Consider the following 21444-nt stretch of genomic DNA (forward strand, 5'->3'; position numbering starts at 1 on the left):
AAACGGCAGGTCCGGAGGGTGTATGTGTGGGGGTGAGCAGAGGACTGCCTGCAGGGGGAGGAGTTTGCGGGCGTTGGGCGGGGCCAGCCCCAGCCCTCCTTTCCACCCACCTGTGTCTGCTGTAGTCCGGACCTCTCGACGGCGAAAACAGCGGCAGCGGCAGCCCAAGCGAGAGAAGAGGCGTCGTTGAGGGGCCCGTCCAGTTCAGCTGGCCTGCAGCCCACCTTCCTGGCGATGGAGCCCCCTACTTTAGCCAGTGGGGACCCCTCCGAGACCGCCCGCCTGGTGGGCAGCCAAAGCGGCCGCAGCTCCAGTAGTCTTCGCCTGAAGAGGTGAGGCAGCAGCCCTTCCCCTTCTGCCCCCCGATTCTCCTCCCCCGCTATGCCCCCACCTCCCCCAGCCGAGTCCTGCCCTGCCAGAGAGCCCTGGACTCCGCGGGGGCCCATCGGAGCCAAGCCCCTGATCTTTAGGCAGGCCCGGAGTTCTCTGAAGGACGTTCCGTTTCCTTCTTGTTTGGAGGGTCCTGATTTCCAACAAGCGGCCCGCTAGCGAAGCCTGGCTTCCTCCTGTCCCCCTCCCGCCCCGTGCGTGCATCACCCCCACTCTGAGCCCCCCTCCTCTCTTCCAGCCTCTACGGTGCGGTTGGTCCCCTCCGCTTTTTTTTTTGCTTTAATTTGTATGCCGCCCTTCTGCGGAGACTCAGGGCGGCTTACAATACGTTAAGCAATAGCCTTCATACTTTTGTACATTTATACAAAGTCAGCTTATTGCCCCCACAATCTGGGTCCTCATTTCACCTACCTTAGAAAGGATGGAAGGCTGAGTCAACCTTTTCCTCGAAGGCTAAAGACAACTTTGCTCGCCCAGAGCTTTTTCCTCTCTTGCCGCGGCGGCTGACTTCCCCCCCCCCCTCCACCCTCTCCGCTTGCTCTCTTTCCTCTCCTCCTCTGAGATCCCTGCAGCCCTCCGAAGCCAGGAGGTGCTTTTCGATTCCTGCTGATCCAATCCACCCCCGCCTCCTCCCTTGATGGCTTCCTACTTGTGGGATGCAGGGGAAGGGAGCGTCATTTCATTACAGGTGGGAGAAGAACTGGTCCAGGCAGTGAGAAGGGAAGAGATCAAGGGAAGAGGGCTTTGGAGATGAAGGCAGCTTTGGGTGGATGTTTTGGTCTGCAGCTTGCGTTTCCATCTATCTATCTATCTATCTATCTATCTATCTATCTATCTATTTATTTATTTATTTATTTATTTATTTATTGGTTCGATTTATATGCTGCCCTTCTCCGGAGACTCAGGGCGGCTTACAATGCGTTAAGCAATAGCCTTCATACTTTTGTATATACCTGCTTAGTAGGGCTTTCGAACCCCCATAAGCAGTGTTTATATATGTGTGTGTGTGTGTGTGTGTGTGTGTGTGTATGTGTACATGTTTTTCTTTTAGCCAGGTTTTTCCTACGTAACCAAGATTCTTCTGCAAGATTTTATGTAGGAAAAACCTGGCTAAAAGAAAAACACACATAAAACCTACGAAGAGTAAAATATATATATATATACAAAGTCAGCTTATTGCCCTCACAATTCGGGTCCTCATTTTACCTACCTTGAAAGGATGGAAGGCTGAGTCAACCTTGAGCCTTTCCCTTCCTGCCTGCCTTTTCTCTGCTTCTTAATGTGCCCCTGGAAAGGCAGGGGCAAAATAAATCTGCTCCTAGTGTGGGGTCAAGAAGCTCCAAGGGGCTTTTTCTTGCAGTTGCTGCAGTAATGCCCCCTCATTCTTCCTGCCATGGCTGCTGCACCAAAAGCAGTTGATTATTGCTCAGTGGAACCAGCAGTGGGGTGGGTGGAAGGAAGGAATGGATTCTCCCTGCCCCTCTGCCGTCACTTCAGTGGACAAGACCCCCTTTCAAAAAAAAACTCACCTAAGATTTTGGCAGGCACAGCTCCAGAACTGAGCTGCTGACTAAGCTGGGGTGAGGGTGGGGGAGGAAAGGAGGAATCCTGTTTGCATGCTGCTCAGTACAGAAGAGGAACCACTGACTAGCTGGACCAGCTGAAATGACCCATTTTCTGAATCACACAATACTAGAAGCATAAAGGGGCTATAGAGCCTGTAGTACAGTGGACTAAAGCACTGTTATTAACAGATTAACACCAGCTGCCTGCAATTACTGCAAATTCAAATCTCACCAGGCTCAAGGTTGACTCAGCCTTCCATCCTTTCATGGGTAGGTGAAATGAGGACCCAGTTTATGGGGGCAATAAGCTGACTTTGTACAAATATACAAAAGTATGAAGGCTATTGCTTAACACATTGTAAGCCGCCCTGAGTCTCCGGAGAAGGGCGGCATATAAATTAAAGCAAAAAAAAAAATATTGCATAATACACTAAAACTGCACAAAACAAAAACAAAAGTAACATTAACATCAAGTTTAAAGTAACCAAGCTCCATAGGTTGCACAAATGCAGTCATTCTCTTTTAATTCAATCTGCTTCGGCTACTGTAAACACAGACCTTCAGTGTAACTACTTTGGAATGGAAGGCCACCTGGAAAGGCTTGCAGGGATAAATTTGGGGAGGAGGTTAGTGAGTTGGACCCTTACTTGTTATCCCTTCTTTTGCTGTTCTGGTTGCTCCTTTGGCAGGCGGGGTGGCTGCTTAGCTTTCTACCCATCTGCCTCCATATTTCTGTTGGATGCCAGGCACAGCTGAGCAGTGGGCTGATAAAGTCTGCTCTTTGGGGCTGTCACTGTTTCCCTTCTGCCTTCTTTTGTTGCTTGCATATGAGGAGGGGGCAGGCACTTGAACCCAACAACAACTTTCATCCTTTCTTCAGATTTGCCGGGCCTAGTCAGAGAAAAAAGCTCTGAAGGTCATTGGGGTCAATTGTCCCGGAAGGACAGGACCATCTTCTTTTTTTTTTTTAATTTGATTTATATGCCGCCCTTCTCCGGAGACTCAGGGCGGCTTACAATGCGTTAAGCAATAGCCTTCATACTTTTGTATATTTATACGAAGTCAGCTTATTGCCCCAACAAACTGGGTCCTCAATTTACCTACCTTAGAAAGGATGGAAGGCTGAGTCAACCTTGAGCCTTGGAGAGATTCAAACTTACTTTAATTGCAGACATCTGGTGTTAAAGTACAGTGCTTAGTCTGCAGAGCTATCCAGGCTTTCTTCCATCTCCTCAGTGAATCTCATTTGGAGGCAGAAAAATGGACTGTGGCTCAGGCTGAGGACGTAAATTGTGTAGGCCATATCACACACATGGACATTTTCTGTTTTCAGGGTGTTCTGAGGAAAACTCTATGGATTTCTAAATCCTTGAATAGCTAATGCCATTTTTGTAACTTCCTGCCTCAAAGTAGGGGCAAGTTGAATGGTTGGTTTTCAACAATAATGACTACAGGGAGCCACAAAAAAGGAAGCTCTACAAAATATGAAGGTAATGGTTTGTACACTGAACTACCAGCTATCCAACCCCTTTAGGGGAGACAGCCACAATGATTCCACGATATAAAATTCATTATTTTCCCATTGTTATAAGCTATGCAGAACATATGAATTATAGTTGGAAAGAACCCATTAGGAACCTAGGATTTCCTGCAAAAAATGACTTTCTGCCGTCTTTTCCCTCTTCCAATTGTACTAAAATCCCAGACTGGATGTGCTCCCTTCTACTGGGGGAAAATGTTGAATATTTTCTATCCCTTATGGATGTCTTGAGCCACTGACATAATTGCAACAGAATGTGACCAATTTGCAAGCCACGGCCTTTAATTAGATGCTGAGAAGTTATGCTTCACAGCTCTCATCCCGATTAATGCATAGGGCCAATTGGATAATTAGAGTCTAGGCACATTGGAGATGTTGGGGGGGGGGTTTGAAAAAACTTTTTTTTTAAAACAACAATGTCTACAAGTGTAGCTCCCCTTGATTATCACCTCAAATAATATTTTTTCTTTCCCTCCCCCATACACAATCATATGAATTTTTCACAGGTCATGCTTAACCTAATCAGGCAACTTCAAGGGCTACATTTAATTACTTCTAACCTTGGTTAATTTGTTGTTAAAACTCCCTGGGCATTATTTATTTATTTATTTATCAGATTTATATGCCGCCCTTCTCCCGTAGGACTCGGGGCGGCTCACAACAATAAAACAATCCGACAATAGATAAAGATTAAATAATATTAAAAACCAATTTAAAATCCCCAAATCCCCAAGTTAAAATCCATGGCAGATCAGGGAAGTTGCTGAAAGAGCCATGTCTTTAGGTTGGCGCGGAAGGTGCGGAGGTCGGGGGCCGTCCGGAGCCCAGTGGGCAACCCATTCCAGAGGGTTGGTGCGACCACAGAGAACGCCCTCATCCTGGGGACCGCCAGCCGACACTGTGTGGCTGAGGGGACCCGGAGGAGGGCAGCCCTATGTGAGCACACTGGGCGGTGGGAGGCCGGTAGGAGGTGATCCTGCAAATACCCCGGGCCCATACCATGAAGGGCTTTATAGGTGAGTACCAGCACCTTGAAGCAGATCCGGAGGACCACCGGCAACCAGTGCAGCTCGCACAATAGTGGTGTTATATGGGAGTAGCGGGACGCACCTGTAACTACTCACGCGTTCACTAAATTGTGAACTCAGCCAACTGAGCTCAGTTATGGTCCAATATATGAGGCTGTCCCCAAAAATAAATTAATTCAGGAACAGATTAATTGGTGCATTTCTTTATTTGAATTTATTATGTCCAGGAAGCTATGAGGAAAAACTAAACGATGGATTTGGAAGTAACCCGAATCAGGCCTTTTAAACTGTTCTGGTGCTTTGAAGGGAATGGAATTTTGATACCTTAGGCACTATGTACTTCTACTACTTTTTGGCCTCAGACACACAACCAACAATGGAATTCATCTACTGTATGCGTGTATGTGAACCCTAAATTAGCGAATTTTAAGTTTAAATTTAAGCGGAACTTAAAAATAAATGACCGCTGTCATGCACAAAACTAACCAAAACTAATCCTATTAAACCCTATCCTATTTAGTTTAATATGCTGATGCAGCTGATGCCAGGTCTTTAGCTGGCCTTAGAGAAACAGGAGGGCCTCGCTAGTTACCCGCCAGTTATTCATTTTTTGGAGCGGTCTCGCAGAGTTGAGCAACGAACCAGGACCGGGAGGGGAAGGGGTTCATCTTTTAACTTCAGCTGGTATGCACTGAAACTGGTGATGGAGCTTTTCCAGTCCCCAAGCCAGGCTTCTTCTGCCCATTGGATGTTCAGCTTCGATGCAAAAGAAGCTCTCTTGCGCAGGAGGACGGAGCGCAACTGGGCTAACCTGCCACTGAGATTTCTGAGCATTTGTGAGAGCGAGGATAGGATTTGAACCTGGACTTCCAGCTCCCTTCACTAGGCCACTCTGCCTGCGAATGCAGGGCCTGGGCCCTGCTGGACCCATGAAAACTTCCGAGCCCAAGTTGCGAAGCCTGAGGGAACAAAAGGGACGATCTTGCTCCAGGGTTACTCGGGGAGGAGGCCTCTTCCGAAGTATAATTATGTGAAATAATCCGAGGGAATGGGATCAATTAAAAAAAAAACTATTAAGATCAAATGACAAGATTCATTTCAGTATTTCTCCACAGATTCCCTGCTATTGGACCATGACAATGAGGGGCAAGAGGTGAAGGAAAAAATGTGCCTGTTGAAGGGCAAGAAGCCCCCAGCAACCAATACAAGCAGGACAGTTTTGGTCTTTGTTGCTGATCTGTGTCCCAGCTCCCTTTAAAGCAAGGGTCTCCAAACTTGGCAACTTTAAGATTTGTGGACTTCAACTCCCAGAATTCCCCAACCAGCCATGGGGAGTTGAAGTTCACAAGTTGAAATCCACAAGTTGAAATCCACATGCTGGCTATGGAATTCTGGGAGTTGAAGTCCACAAGTCTTAAAGTTCCCAAGTTTGGGGACCCCTGCTTTAAAGTGTATGTGTACAGCATGTGCTTCCATGTGTTGACTCCTAGTGACTGCCTGGATTAGTCCCTGCAGTTTTCTTGGAACATTTTCTGAAGTTGTTTGCCATTGCCTGCTTGAAAGTGATCAGCTCAAAATCACCCATTTGGCTTTGTGCCCAAGCACTGGATCTAGCCTGGGCCCTTAACCTCTACAAACTGGTTCTCTCCCTCTAAAGTCCTGGGCAAACAAATCCTAGCAGATACTATGCCTTGAGTCTAATTTTTTAAGTTGTTTAAACAACGGAGAAAATGCTCCTTTAATTTGTTCCAGCCAAAGATTACTGTCTCACTGAGGAGAAAAGAAAGCAAAGTTATGGGGAGAGGGCAAAAAGAAAAAGGAAAAAAATTGCATACTAAGCATATTTTCATCCTTCTCAATGCAAGTAAAGGAGTTGGAGCTAATCCAAAGCCTACCCTAAGAGTCAACAAGAAGAAAGTGGGGAGGGGTGGGAGAAGTGCCCAAACTAACATTAACTGAATCAGGTCCACCTAAGCCTGATTCGTGGCCATAGAAAGTCCTGGGCAGAAGACAGTCTCTACTGACATGATGCAAATATGCTGTTGGAGCTCATCCAAAACCTATCTGAGCTACACATCTTCTAATTCTTGATTTCTAAGTGACACACCTGAAATGTAGTGAATCTTCTGACTGCATAGGTATTATGAGATGGGATCCCTCAGATGTTACCCCTAAGTACAGGAGCATGTGAGTTGCAGTTCCTTACTCAGGTTGCCTAGAACTTCCTGTGGCATGAAAGTGATTGGATAGAGTAGACAGAGGAATGCAAAATGTGTGGTTTCTGATAAGGATTGGCTTGAGTCCTTCCATGCCTTCTTGACTGCGCAGGTGGCCTGCTGGTGAAGCATGTCCAGCTGAGAGTTCTGCTGGAGGCTTGCTTGCATCTGCTCCTGAGTCAAACAAACTATCTTTAAAAGAGCCCTTGCCATGTGCAGCTGCCATGGCAAAACCTCATGAGATGTATTAGGGATTTTCATCTCTTGTTGGGGCACAGAACTTGAGTTGGCTCAAAATTGATAGAAGATGCTCAGTGCTTACTGAGCCATCCCTTGCTATTAATTATCCATCTGGGTGACTGAAATGTATTATTAGCATCTGTTTTCACTGGCTGAGTGCTTATGAAAGACGCTGCCAAGTTCCAAATAAATATAGGGTGGTGAATATCAGAGCTGAGTTACACTTGTGTTATATCACTGTTTCTGCAGGGATCGGGCCAAAATCATTCCATGTTATCCAGCATTCTGCCTCCTGCAGTGGTTGGGCTAATATCTCCAAGAGACTCACAAATAGGGCAGGAAGTCAAGAACCATTCCTCACCTTTGTTTCTTGCAAGCAACTCAAAACCAAGGGCAAATTTGCTGTGCTCAGAAACCAGTTCAGTAAAGATCTAAGATGCAAGCACACATTTCATAAATATTAATAGTATTTATTTTTTGTTGTAGATTAGTATAGTGATCAAACGTAATCCATTTGGTTAGTTTAAATTTCAATATATTGTGTGAACTCACCAAATTGAATTAACTGAGAAGTAGGGATTAGCAAATTGCAATCATTACCATAACAGGTTTGTTTTAACTGTCACAATGAGTTTTAGACTGCATTAAAAATATGTTGTTGATAGACTCCTCCTTGGTCACTCCACTGCCAAAGATGGATGGTCAGGAAGGTCAGTCTCAGTAAATTTGTTTCTGGTGTGCATCCATCTCCTTCCTAATTGTTTCAATTTGCTTGGTACCTTAACTAGGGCAGTTCAAGATCTAATATAGTTTGTAGAACATTATAACTTATAAATTTGTTGTATATGTATCTGTGGATGGAGGGAGGAAGGAAAGGGGGTAGTATGTTATTCAAACCTTTTAGCTAGTTTATTTCATGTATTATACAATCTCATGAAATAAGTTAATTCTATCAACAGGTCAGCCTGTGCAGCCTGTGCTCATTTGTTTATGGTTTGTTCTTGGTTTTAATTGACACAGCTATTTCTCCATAAAACCAAAATGTGAACATGTATCTTTACTGCTCTCACCAGAATCCAGTGGGCTGCACCTTCATGATTTCTGCTCAAGCCTTTATCATATTTTCCTTGCTATTTTTCTATTCTTGCTGGATATTGGATTAACACCATTGCAACATTGGAGGGGGCAGGAATTGATGTGGACTGCTGGCATCAGGGTTCCTTGGTGCTCTTTGAGCTTGCTTGTTTTCTTCCAGACGTTTCATGTCAACCCTCAGCTACAAATATTCTCCTTTATTAGTACTTCTGGCATCTGACCCAGATGGAAGGTTCTTCTGATGGCCCAATCTTTTTTCAGTTTGTTTGCAGGTTCTCAAGATGTCTTTCCCAACCTGCCCTCAGAAAATGGCCATGCAAATATATCCATGGTGGGACTCAAGATGGAGCCATGTGTGGTCCCCCACTGTCATCTTATGCCATGCTCCACCACTCAAAGTCAACAGAAACGTCAGGCTCAGCGGAAACTCAGCATTGCCTGTCTGGTCTGCTTTCTCTTCATGGTTGGAGAAGTTATAGGTCAGTTTTGTCAAAATATATAATAGATCTGCCCTATTTATTAATTTATTAATCATCTGCATCCATCTAAACACACTTAACCTGGTTGTTTAATTAACTCCTTTTCTGGATTCATCCAACTCATTAAACCATAAACTGACTAAAAGGCTTCTGTCTGTATAACATATGAAGTGATATACAATAAAACATTATTATCTTATCATTAACCAGTTTAACAAGTTGTGCACATATTTATGCTAGGTTTTAATTGCTGTCTCCATCTATGCTTTTAAAATCCCCAGGGGTCTGTCTGTTTGCTTTCCAGGTGGATACCTGGCACATAGCCTGGCCATCATGACAGATGCAGCCCACCTGTTGACAGATATGGGCAGCATGGGTGTCAGCCTCTTTTCACTCTGGGTCTCTACTCGCCCAGCCACCAAAACCATGAGCTTCGGCTGGCACCGCTCAGGTAGGTTCTTTCAATAGCTGACCAATGAAAACATTCCTATAGTATCTCACTTCCCAACATTCAAACAGGTTACAACCCATCTCTGACATTAGCAGAAAGCTGAAGCATGTTTTTTACACTGGAAGTTAGAGTCCTTCTCCACAAATTGACACACAATCTAGAATAATTTGTTTAGATTTAACCAGAGTCATGGAGAGATGGTTGCATTAATAAGCAGCTACACATGGCTTTCAACACATGTCCTGAGAATTAAGGTTACAATTTTGTCTGAAGAAATTAGAGAGAACATTAGAATAACTGAATTGGCCTTTTACAGGAAATGGATGGAATGTACATTTCTAGAAAACTCTACAAGATTTGTTCTTGAAAAGTCCTTAGACAACATGACATTTGTCCCTGATTTCATTTGTCCTACATCTGAGGGCTATTCACACCAACCTGTGCCTGTTTTCCATTGACAAAATGAATGAATGCTGAAAGATAATCCTTCTGATCTTGTGGTATAAGATTTTCCTCTGATCAGAGTCTTTTTTTAAGATTGATATTGGTTTGGGACAGAATATTTGCTCTATTCCTTCCTTCTCATGATAGCCTGTGCTAAGGTAACTCCATCTTATCTATTGAAGTTAATAGTCTAGCATATATTTACATTTATTTGTTTTACTTCCTTGAACAATAATAGAAATCCATTTGAAACATATTTTTAGTGAGTACTGCCCTCTCATGTGTGGGGTCTGAGATTATTGTCCCCTTCTTAAAAAATACATGTCAATACAGTGTCTCAATATATGCAATTATGACTTCTCTGTGAATGCTTTTTTCCTTATTGTCCCCTCTGCTTTTCTCTGTTTTCTGACAAAATAATTACATCAATTAAAATAAAAAACAGCATTTGAACATACTGTGAGACATCTTCAAAACATATCTTTGTGTGAAAGACTAGCAGGAATGAATTTCTTCTCCCTTTTGAACCATTGCAAAGTAGTGTGAGGGCAAAACGCATAGAAAAAAACTAGAGCTATGTGCACTGTGATTAAGGTCTCTGGAGATATTATAGGACCTACAGCATGTTATAATTGCTGAATTTGTATGTGGCAATACTTCTTACAATGTTTTAAAGTTTGGGGTCCTCTCCCCTAGCCTAAGGCTTGGGTTTAGCATTTAAGTGCTTGTCTGAATGCTGCATGCAGAGAACTCCAAGAGGGAAGGGAGTAAGGAAGCAGAATGGCTGACTGAAGATAAAAGAAGATTTATGTACCTGTTTACTTTTTAGATCTTTGATGACAATCAGAAGGTTTCTTTGGATTTGCAGGGGACTTGTGGAGTCTCTTTTGATGCAGAGAATCAGGTGCAAAACTAAACAAGAATATCCTTCAGCATCCATTTTCAGGGCTGCCTATTTTGAAGATTTGATCTGGTATCTGTGAGGTGTACTTGTCCATTGCCTAAGACTTCCCTACAGTTTGCTTTTCCGTCCCTTCCTTCAACTTTACTCTGGGTACTCTGATGGCAGTTAGAAGAACTTCTAGGAATGGATAGGCATATCATCTTTGATGAGGAAAGGGAGGAAGGCAAGAGACTCATTATCAGAGCTGCTGAATTCCTTTGATCTGCTCACAAGATCATTACCATCAGTTACCCTACAGTTTGGTTATTTGTAATTAAGTAATTATTACTTTGTTTTTGTTTACAATTGTATAAATTACTTATTGAGAACCAGTTGGTTAAGACATCAGGTTAAAAACAGGAGACTGTGAGTTGTAGCCTTGCTTCAGGAACAAAATGTCAATGGATATTCTCATTCTGGTCATGGTTGTTCCAAAAGTGCCTTTTTTCCCCAAATGACAACTGGACTTTCTTGTTTTTTCCTTTGAAAACTTTCGCTTCTCATCCAATAAGCTTCTTTAGTTCTGAAGAGACAAAGGCTCACAGCTAGATGGATGACCTTGGACCAATCACTTTCTCTTAGCCCTAGGAAGGAGGCAATTGCAAACCATTTCTTAAAAACCTTGCCACATAAACTGCAGGGACTTCTCCAGGTAATCTCCAAGAATCAGTCATGATTGAACAGAAGAAGGGAAAAGGCTTACCTACTGTATAAGCTGCTTGAGAGACTTGTTATCCTGAAAGGCAGGATTTAAAATTAATAAATTTAAGTTGAAGAAAAGTGATTTCTATTTCATCTCACATCAACTTTATAGGCTGAAGAAAATGGATGGGCTCAATTTTACCCAATTAGATTTATAATAAATGTTATTTCTCTGTTATTCCTCACTGTTGTGTCAGTATAAAACAATGACATCATAAACTTGGCTTCCTCACCAATCCATTTTCTATTTCTATTTCTATTATCTCTTTTTCTATTTGTCAAATTTATCAAACCACTCATCTCAGAGAGTGACTCTATTATGGCAATAGAGTAAATTCTAAAATATGCTGCCCAATTGTGGGAGTGTGTCTATTATAGGCCCTCAGAATTATTTTCTCCTCAGATTTTTATTGTTCCTTTTTGGCACATCATTTACTAATTCATGTTAGGCATGGATAGGCATGGATAGGGTAGCTCATGTTAGGCATGGATAGGGTAGGTGTCACTGTGCCCTATTGCAGTTTGGGGACTCTGTAGTGGCTTCTCTAAAATTACTAATAACTGCTTCTTTAAGTTATTGCAAGTATATAGTTATATCAGTTATAGTATCTAGATAACTTATTTTCTCTTGGTTTGTTTTTTCTTATTGCCTTTGATTTTTCCAACTATCAGGATTTTCTCCAGTATGAGAAAGGTCTTTTCACATTGTGTTATCTGTTTCAACATTAACTTTCTTAATCTGTGTCCAGCATTCAGTCTGATTTTACTTCCTGTGGTATTGAATGATGTGTTCTTGCTACTCAAAGTATTCCCAATCAATTTTTACAGCTTTCATAGCCATATCACTGGAGAGCTATGGGCTTGATAATGCAAACTTGTTATCTCTTCACATTAATATTTTGCCTAAACTTGTCTTTTTCCCAAGGAGGTTACAGTATATCTCTTGATTTCATGGCTATAGTCACCATCTCTGTACATTTTTGAGCCTAGGAAAATAATATGCTATTACTTCAGCTTCTTCTCTATTTTCAGTGTGTTAGCATTGCCTCTTGACAAAACCTTAGGGGTTTCTTATATTGAGCATCGAGACAGCTTTTGCATTTCTTTTTTTCATCTTTAACAAGAGATTTAAGAAGAGATGTCTTCCTCACTTTAAGACCTCAAGGTATCATTAACATTTCTAACACTGTTGATGTTTCTCCCAAAAATTTGAATTTCAATTTCTATTGCAACTGGTCCAGCATTTGGCATGATATATTCTGCATTAAAATTAAATAAAGTCTAGTACTTCGTACACTCCTTTCTCCATTATTCCAATATTGAATAATTTACTTGCACCTTATTCTATTTTAATTGTTATTGCCTAATCATCAAATAAATTCTGAAATAGCCAAGTGAGATGACTGAATACATCTATATTTTTAAAATCTATATATACATTTTGTTATGAACTGTGCAGTTAAAAACCTGAATATAATAAAAATGCCAAAATGGTTATCTTTTTGGAGCTCCTTTGCCTTTTTTGCTATCTATCAGTTATTATCCGTGTAAATTCAAGTATCCCTGCCTCTTCTGAATTATACATCTGGCAGTTCTCGTTCCATATATTGTTGAAACTCAGATTTCAAATCTTGAACATTACCTAATAAATGCAATTGTTCACTAAATACAACTGCTTAGAGAATGTAAGATTAAACAGGAAAATCACAACACAAGGCTGTTTAAATCTTCAACTATGGGTAGTAATGAAATGAGAGGTCATTTTTATACTTGTGATTATACTGGTAGCATCACCCAGCCATTGTAGAAATTATATAAAGCCTGTCTACTTCACTGTTATTTTGGCATTGAGACTAGGTGACACTAAAATATAATGCAAAATTAATGATCTATAAGGAGAGCATGGCAATTGTCAGGGCACTATAAAACATTTCTAAATGCAAGTAGGGAAAGGGCCACTGTGAAAATTTAAACTAGCCTGTAGCTTCTCCCCAAATTTTCTCCAAATAATTTTGAACAGAGCCAAGATGAGATCTAGGTTTTGCCCTTTTGGTGTGCAATTAATGCCAGTCTAATGCTAGTCTGCATTACTATTCCCCGAGCAGCTTACAGAAAGATCAGGAGGAAAATTGTCAAGATAGTTAGGGAACCTGAACAGCAGCTTTCTTTTTTCTCACAGAAACCCTGGGTGCCTTGGCTTCTGTCTTCTCTATCTGGATCGTTACAGGAGTGCTGGTCTACTTAGCTTCAGCCCGCATAATTAGCAACGACTATGAGATTGAAGCTTCTGTGATGCTGGGCACTTCAGCCTGTGCAGTGGGAGTGAACATCATGTAAGGATTACTAGGATGGGGAAAATATTTGAATATTAACTCTGAGGAGGTAATTTTAATTATCAGGTAGAGTGTCTATGTGGGACCGATTAAGCAAGCTAACTTCTATTGCAAGCTGTCAGCCATATACTTCCACTGATCGCATGTTGAAGGGGTCTGTTATGAGCAGACAGGTCCTGTTTGTGGCCATAAGAAATTTGTTCTACTTCTCTTTAAGATGCCACTGTATTTGAGGGGTTTTGTTGATATTTTCAGAATTATTTGGCTGGTTTGATTGAAAATAAACTTCTACTTCAGGCGGTCTTTTGATCTGATTTTGCTAGAATCCACTTCCCTTTACTGGTCATCTTTACAAAATGACTTTTCCCAAAGCTGTTGCTTTTTAATCTTTCAAGATGCTGGAGATTATGTGGAAACCATTGCTGATCCTATCAGGCAGGATTCTACCTAGCCTGTCTGTCTTCCTGTAGAGCAATTCAAATAAAATATGTGCATATTTGAAAGATTTCCTATTTTGCTTGGTTGCCGTAAAAGCACTGATTAGGAGATGCCCTTAACGATCTATACTATAGCTGCTATATTTTGGCTATGATTATTTTGTAATTAAAGTATATCACCTCTATGAATATGATATATATGCTAGTCCAGTTGTCGGTACCGATTGGTGAAGGAATAGAAACTATGGGTAGAAGAAGGTTTGCTGTGATGGATGGGATTTTTATAATTGTTTGGTGAGAAATAGAGACAAAGATGATTTTAGTTACCACTCTCGAAATTCTCCACAGCATGGCCTACCTTCTGCATCAGTCAGGCTCTGCACACAGTCATGGATTCAGCACAAGAGACTATGAACAGATTGAGGACAGCCCTCGTGGCCCCTCCATTCCCACCCATGACAACACCAGTGTCCGAGCAGCTTTTGTACATGTGGTGGGGGACCTACTTCAAAGCATTGGGGTCTTTGTTGCTGCCACTGTCATCTATTTCAAGGTATGAAGGATCAGGGTATGATACTTATTTAATACAATACGTCGTTTCTCTTGTTCTCTAAATGAAGACCTCCCTTATGAGCATTTCCCTCCATTACTTCTACTTTCCCCCCAGCCTAAGGCAGTAGTTGTGCAGAAAAGTAGATGTGGAATCCCAGCACAACTAAAGTCACCAAGGAGTTAAATATTGTGAATAAACAACTGATGGAAGAAGTAGCTCTTCCTCACACATTGCAAAAGAAATTATGGTTAGGCCAGATATCTTTGCCCTAATGGTGGGTCTGATTGGGAGATCAAGCTTGGGGAAACAAGGTGCAGGTGTCTGATTGTTAGAACAAGACACATTTTTCTTCCAAAATTTACCTCCATTTCATTTGCTGTACATGCAAATGTTCAGTGGAAGAGATACTAAGTTCCTATTCAGACTTTTTGGGAGAAGATGGACCCAGAAACTTCTAGAATTATATTCATTGACATATAACGGCAATACTTTCTCTGTGTGTGTAGAAAACACTTTTGGAATTTTAAAGTACTCCCACAAAATGTGCATCCATGATTGGCTGGCCAGTAACAGAATATCAAATTGCAGAAAAGAAATCTAGAAGAAAACAAGCTTACCAATGAATTTAATGATGGAGGTGTGTTTAAAGAGAGCAAAATATTTTTAACCAGAATTAAAATAACCATAAAACAAAATTTAAATATAGCATAGAAAACCAGGTTACCTTCAGAGGAATTGTCTGTGTTAAGTTTAGGCCTACTGTATTCTATCTGGGCTACCAGTCCATCAGAATGGCAGCTATTTAATGGTCATATGAGTTTTTATAGCTCAGATATAACAATGTTAACAAGGATCAAAATATATAAACATTCTACTGAGAACCTTGGCTATAAAAAAAGTGGGATTGTGTGACTACTTGTCCTTTTCCTTTGCAAAACCAACTCAGGGTGCGAGAATTGGGAATTAAGTATCAGGATGCTTCATACTATCTGCCATTCCCTCTCCTTTTTTGCAGCCCCAATGTAAGATTGCTGACCCAGTGAGTACTTTCCTCTTCTCAGTCTTTGTGCTGGGCTCCACTTTAACCATCCTTCGTGATGTCTTTCGAGTACTGATGGAAGGTAAGTTGTCTTTCACAGCTGCAAGGGGGCTACATTACAGGGGGACGGACATTGTTAAAATAATTCTACAATGATTCTTGCAGATAATCTGTTTTATTATAGGAAGTTATTAATTAACAATGGTTTATGTATAATTAACAGTGTAAGTGGATGGTATACGTGCATTTAAAGCTATGGGCAATGATGGCAAGAGCAAAGGAATTTGCCTTTGTACATTGTACACAAGTACATTGAGGAAGAAAATAATGACACAAATTTCTTTAGTTATGTATATCAAAAGGTGAAGAAATGAGAAACCACCAGAGGGTCTGCTCATAAATTGGCCTTTAGATATCTTGCCTCAAGTGGCAAATGTTTAGAAATAAACTATTATTTTGAAATAAGAAAATAACCTAGACAGAGTCTGTGTTGATCAAAGTAATAAGATGAAATTATCTTGATGATGATGGTGATCAACTACCTACAGTTAGTTACCATATGATAAGTGGGATAATTTCCAGTGGGATGTATAACAAAACATTGCATCTGTGCTGCACACAGTCCAATTGAAATGCTCCACTTTAGAGCTCTTGGCAATTAGTCCTACCTACTGCAAGATATTATAGGCTGCAAAAAAAATCAAACTGGCAGTCTATTCCTGCTTCCTGTTTTTTTAATTTTCCACCTGGCATTTGACATTCTGAGGTACCAAAGGATATTCAGTCCTTGCTGTGCTGTGCTTTAGTTGGTTTGTCCATTTAAATATTGCTGGAGATTCTCAGTCATCCAGGTCATAGTTGTTTCAAAGGTGCTTTTTCAAAAGGCAACGGGACTGTTTTTTTCCTTGAGGAAGAAGAACAAAATGTTTTGTTTCTCATCCAAAAAACATCAATTGTGATGGCGGGGGGGGGGGGGGGCAGGAATAGAAAGACAGGTACTGACAGTTGAGACTGCCCATTTAAATAAAAAATCCTTTATCCTTCTGCAAACCTTGAAGTTTCTCAAGGACTCCTCTTATCTTACATTTGTCCTGATTTGGCTCAAATCCTGTTTACACTTGCCACTCATGTTTGCACTTAGATGGCATTGATTTGATTGATTGGTTAGATGCCATCAAGTCAGTGTCGACTCTTAGCAACCACATAGATAGTTTTCTCCATAATGATCTGTCCCTAGCCTGATTTTTCAGGTTTTCCAGTGGTACATCCATAACTGAGTCCATCTGGATTGCAGATGGCATGATTACAGCTAAAAATTCTGAAAGCATTATGCAATTTATTGGAAATGGCCAAGACTCCATATCAGGGTAAGGGAGGCTCACATATGACTTGGGTTTTTTTTTAATAACAAGTTTTTTATTAAACAAACAAACAATACATCATTAATCATTCAGTGTGTCATCTGGGTACATATTTTGTGTCCTCTACTTCCTCCTCCATCATTTTCTTACTATATTTCTATCATACCTTTAAAACAAACAACCAAACATATGGCTTGGGTTTCAAGGAAACACTAAGAGTCTGACTATTAGCCATGGCTTTTTTCAAACTGCAGTAACAAACCAAGAATTGTATAATGGCTTTTAGATTAGTAACAGCATCAATGTGCCTCTGTTCAGGAACAGTATTTTTAGATAAAAGGACCATCACAGATGACGATACCCTACTGGAATGCTTTCCCAACATATACTTATGATTACCACAGTTAGAATATGCAAGCTGTTTATGGGAGCTCTGTTAAAATGTGTATAAGCCACAATTTTTTAAATACGGGCAATAGCATACCTGAGGCTTGTTATGCTATCCAAACCTATGCAGCCAGCATTAGTTCATGGAAACTAGAATTCGAAACAAAGATTTCTAATATCCACAATTCAGCAATGCTGGATGCTCAGTGTCTCAGGTAACTACCCGTACTTGTCTTTGATAAAAGAGCCACATAGAACCAGGTGTGTGTTTTAGATAGTATCATTCACACACTCATTAATCATTTATTCAGTTTTAATCATTCACACACTCATTAATGTGAAACCAACCTAAGTTGGACTTACTCAACAAATTTTAACTAAAGCAAAGCTCTGTGCAACTTGTATATATAGAAAGTGGTTATGTTCTCCATTGTGGGGTGCGGGCAGAATGGAAAGTGATTTTTCTGATCAAGGCAAAAAAATAAAATGATGTACCAGGTATACTAGTCCTCTCAAATTTCAGTACAAAAATAACTGTGTTTTCTCAAGACTGGTTTTGGAATAATGTCTCCGTGCTGAGCTGCACAGTTGATGTGACACAGGGGTGGGTTCTACTTACCTTTACTACTGGTTTGCAACGGGAGCGTGCTTCACTCATGAGTGTGTGTGCGCTTCTGCACATGTGCAGATCATACCTTATGATGTCTGGGCAGGTGGGTGGAGCCTCCTGCCGCTTTTACTACCTGTTCTCAAGAACCGGACAGAACCGTGAGCAACCCACCACTGATGTGACCGTGCTTTCCTTAGCTCAGGGGGAAATTGCATAGAAGATATCTCTCTTCTTCTGCATCTTGTGTCTTCCTCCCAGGATCTGTACATAAAATGACTGCTTTACGGTATGTTTGGATTACATAAGAGGCAGTCACTTTGCACAATTCAAGCAGGGATCAGAGGCTTCTAAATGGGGATTGAATTGGGCCCAGTTAATGTGTGCCTTTTTCTCTGTCCTTCAGGGACACCACGAGGTGTGGAGTTCCAAGCAGTGAAGGAAACCCTGCTCTCTGTCAAAGGTGTGAAGCAGGTCCACAATCTGCACCTTTGGGCTTTAACGCTCAGCCATCATGTTGTGGCTGTACACTTAGCTGTTGGTAAGTACTTTTTTCCTCCATTCTGAGCAGCTGTAGATCATGCAGGAAATCTGCAGTGTTTCATGGGCTTTCAGACTTGGCTTATAAGGAGCATACAGGCTTAAAAACAGACAGATTGTGGCAGAATCACATTTCTGGACCCTGGAAAGACAAGAGTGGAAGAAACCCCGTTTTTTTTTTTTTTAAAGGCATGACTAAGAATACACTGGACAGAGCAGGGTTGGGTTCTACTTACCTTTACTACTGGTTTGCAAAGGGGCCATGTGCGCGTGCTCGCTTCACTTGCACGTGCTCTTCTGCGCATATGCAGAAGCATTTTGATGACGTCGGGTCAGTGGGTGGAGCCTCCCGCTGGTTTTACTACCAGTTCTATAGAATCGGTGCGAACCGGAGGCAACCCATCACTGGGACAGAGCCTTTAAGATTTTATTTTCTCCTAGTGTGGGTGGTCGCGGTAGTGTTATTGCTACTATTGTCATTACCTCCAGGAAAACCAAATATCTTAATACTTTAGAGGTTCTTTTTCAAGTTTTGAAACTATCTCAAATCTTGTTTGCAGATGTGTAAGGCCCTCATTTCACCTTTAAAACTTTCAACAACCCCCACCCCCTTGGTGGTTCCTGGCCTTATAAAATGGAACCCTTTACTGTATATTTTATCCCAAGCCTGTGGTGTCCTTGAGCTTTTTCAGAAAATTGTCTTTTGTAGTCTTACTTGGAGATGCCGAGGATTGAACTCGGGATGTGAAATAGGATCTCTGCTATTCTGACCTGGGAACTACAAATAGTAGCTTTTATTTCCCCTGTAGGGGAATGCATGAGATAGACTGAGCCAGTTTACAACTGACCCTACTTTGACCTTTGCTTTCAGAATCTGATGCTGACATGGAGGTTGTGCTACAAGAAGCCACAGCTCTGCTACAAAGCAAGTTTGGCTTCTTCTCATGCACAATTCAGGTGGAGCACTACCTGGATGACATGGTCACCTGCCACCAGTGCCAGGACCCACAGGACTAAGGGGAAAGTGCTACCCTGCCTACTTTTCTTCAACTGCCAGTCCCAGGAGGTGCCTGGAAATCCAGGGCCAGAAGCAGGGACCAGCCTCTTTTGCCATTCATAGCAAAAGCCTCCTCCCAATGCATGTTTAACCAGCATATGCAGGAAATGGCAGAGCACCAGGGATAATTGTCTGCCCAGCCAAGGAAGTCTCCATGGAAGAGTTGCTGGTGGTTGAGCATCGTTCCAAGCTCAGCCTTGCCTCTTCATACTGCATTCCAGTCATGTGGGGCCCCAACGGTTTCCCATGTTCATTTGCTAATTGTATTGATGTACAAATCCAACAGAAATGGGGATCTGGTGCCAAGGCCTTTAAACATCTTTGCTCTGAGATGAAAAGCTGTCATTTTTTTCAATCTGGGTAGCTTGGTGCTTGTTCAGGGCTTTTATTGTGACCATCTCTGTGTTTGCATGTGCTGCAGGAATAACAAAACTTTTCAAAATGAATGTGAATGATGAAAGCATGGGTGGAGCAACATTATTCCACTCCACCGCCTATTGTGACTAATACCGCAAAAGTAGAACAAGCCCAATTTTGCCTGCAGAACAAAGGAGCAACAAAATTAGTCACAAAAATGTCTTCTGTCCCAATGTTCTCACCATCTCACCCCAGCTGAAGTTATCTTTATTCCTTTTCCTGGAGAAAAGTTGATATTTGCATAGCTTTGCTGTATAAACCAAGCTTTAAAAAGTCAGTTCTCATGGAAGTCAATCTCGACTCCTGGTGACTCCATGGATCCATCTGTGTCATTTTCTTAGCCACAGTATAGAAATGTCTGTTTTCTTTCAGGATTTTTTTTTTCATGTTTTCTATGGTATTCACAGGAGGTTTCTCATCTAAATAACGAACAGAACTGACCTCAAAACCTATGCACATATAGACACTACCATGCTATGACAGCCAGGATGCTGTATTCGCTTACAGATTATGGTGACCTAAGCCTCACTTGGAGGAGCAAAAGTGTAGATTCTCAAAACTATCTTATTGGATTTGTTGTTCTATTGATCTGAACAAGAAAAATAGGAATTAAGTGCAGACTGGTGATAATGTTGTTAATATAATATTAATATACCAAATGAAAGGATGCCCGAAGAACCATTTGACTTGGAAGGCTACAGTTACTATCCATTTTTAAGATTCAGGGAAGATTGTGGGGGGAATGGGAAAAAAATATTAAGGTCATTGCAGCTGCTCTTTAACAGGCAGGCACATCTCAGCAGCAAGTGAAATCACCTACCTCCAGACTCCATCTAGCATGACAGAGTAAAATAGCTGGTTAGTTGAGAATGTTTACTTTAGTCCCCATGGCAGTTTGTTTTTTCTGCAAAGTAGCTCAAGGTACCCATGTGTTCTCCAGGCAGCTACCACTAGAGCTTCTCTTGAACCTCCAAAAACCTTGCTGAAGAGACCAACCCTCCCTCCCTCCCATAGTCCAAAGTTAAAGCAAATTGCAGGATACATTATTGAAAAGATGTCAATGTTCTATTCCCAACCTAATAGTGGAGTCTAAAAGTATTCTTTTGACTGTTCACTAGCAATTGGTATCAGAAACGTACTGTTTTCCGATACTGGTGGTTAAAGAAGTTAAAGCTGCTCCTCACAGCTACTGTTCCAGAGGCCAAGTAAAGGGCCCCAAAATCTTAGTGACCAATAGAAAAAGCTTTCTGCTACTGCTATCTGAACTTGTTGCCACACTACCACCATATGCTCAGCCCAAGTCATTTTTGCATTCACAATTTGAGTCTATTATTTTGTTTTGTGTATTTCTGTGTAGTGTATGTATATTTTTTTACTCCAGATGGTATTTTAACTATTTTAATCCAATGCTGAAAATATCTGCGATTCCAATAAAGTAACCTGCTCAACCACACCAGGCTAGTTTACTGGGGTGTGGAAAAAACATGTCAGTTGTGCAAGCAGGGGGTTGAAGGAAAGGGGAATGTATTCTATTGCTGACTCGTCTCTTTATGCTAGCTAGAGTTAACAGCTTGTTTGATACTGGAACTGTAACAGGCAAGATGGTAAAGCAGAGTGAGA

At 41.4% G+C, this 21444-nt stretch overlaps 1 protein-coding gene across 1 annotated transcript; it reads left to right on the plus strand.

Moving 5' to 3' along the window:
• The first annotated feature begins 70 nt into the window (after nt 1-70).
• On the plus strand, nt 71-21275 carry SLC30A3 (solute carrier family 30 member 3). The gene is made up of 8 exons (XM_034421120.2): nt 71-332; nt 8336-8553; nt 8858-9004; nt 13273-13426; nt 14212-14416; nt 15432-15537; nt 18217-18351; nt 19222-21275. Exons 1-8 carry the CDS (start codon nt 235-237, stop codon nt 19365-19367), a joined length of 1209 nt encoding a protein of 402 aa, XP_034277011.1. The 5' UTR covers nt 71-234; the 3' UTR covers nt 19368-21275.
• The last annotated feature ends 169 nt before the right edge of the window (nt 21276-21444 follow it).

The sequence above is a fragment of the Pantherophis guttatus genome, chromosome 1 (assembly GCF_059756535.1).
Source record: "Pantherophis guttatus breed Tessera chromosome 1, ASM5975653v1, whole genome shotgun sequence".
NCBI lineage: Eukaryota > Metazoa > Chordata > Lepidosauria > Squamata > Colubridae > Pantherophis > Pantherophis guttatus.

What these genes read in the sequence shown, in the direction of transcription:
- SLC30A3 (XM_034421120.2), top strand. Translation starts at nt 235, where the DNA reads ATGGAGCCCCCTACTTTAGCCAGTGGGGACCCCTCCGAGACCGCCCGC. An exon ending in CATGGTTGGAGAAGTTATAG is followed by an intron (nt 8,554 to 8,857) that starts GTCAGTTTTGTC and finishes TTTGCTTTCCAG; the next exon opens with GTGGATACCTGGCACATAGC. An exon ending in CTTTCGAGTACTGATGGAAG is followed by an intron (nt 15,538 to 18,216) that starts GTAAGTTGTCTT and finishes TCTGTCCTTCAG; the next exon opens with GGACACCACGAGGTGTGGAG.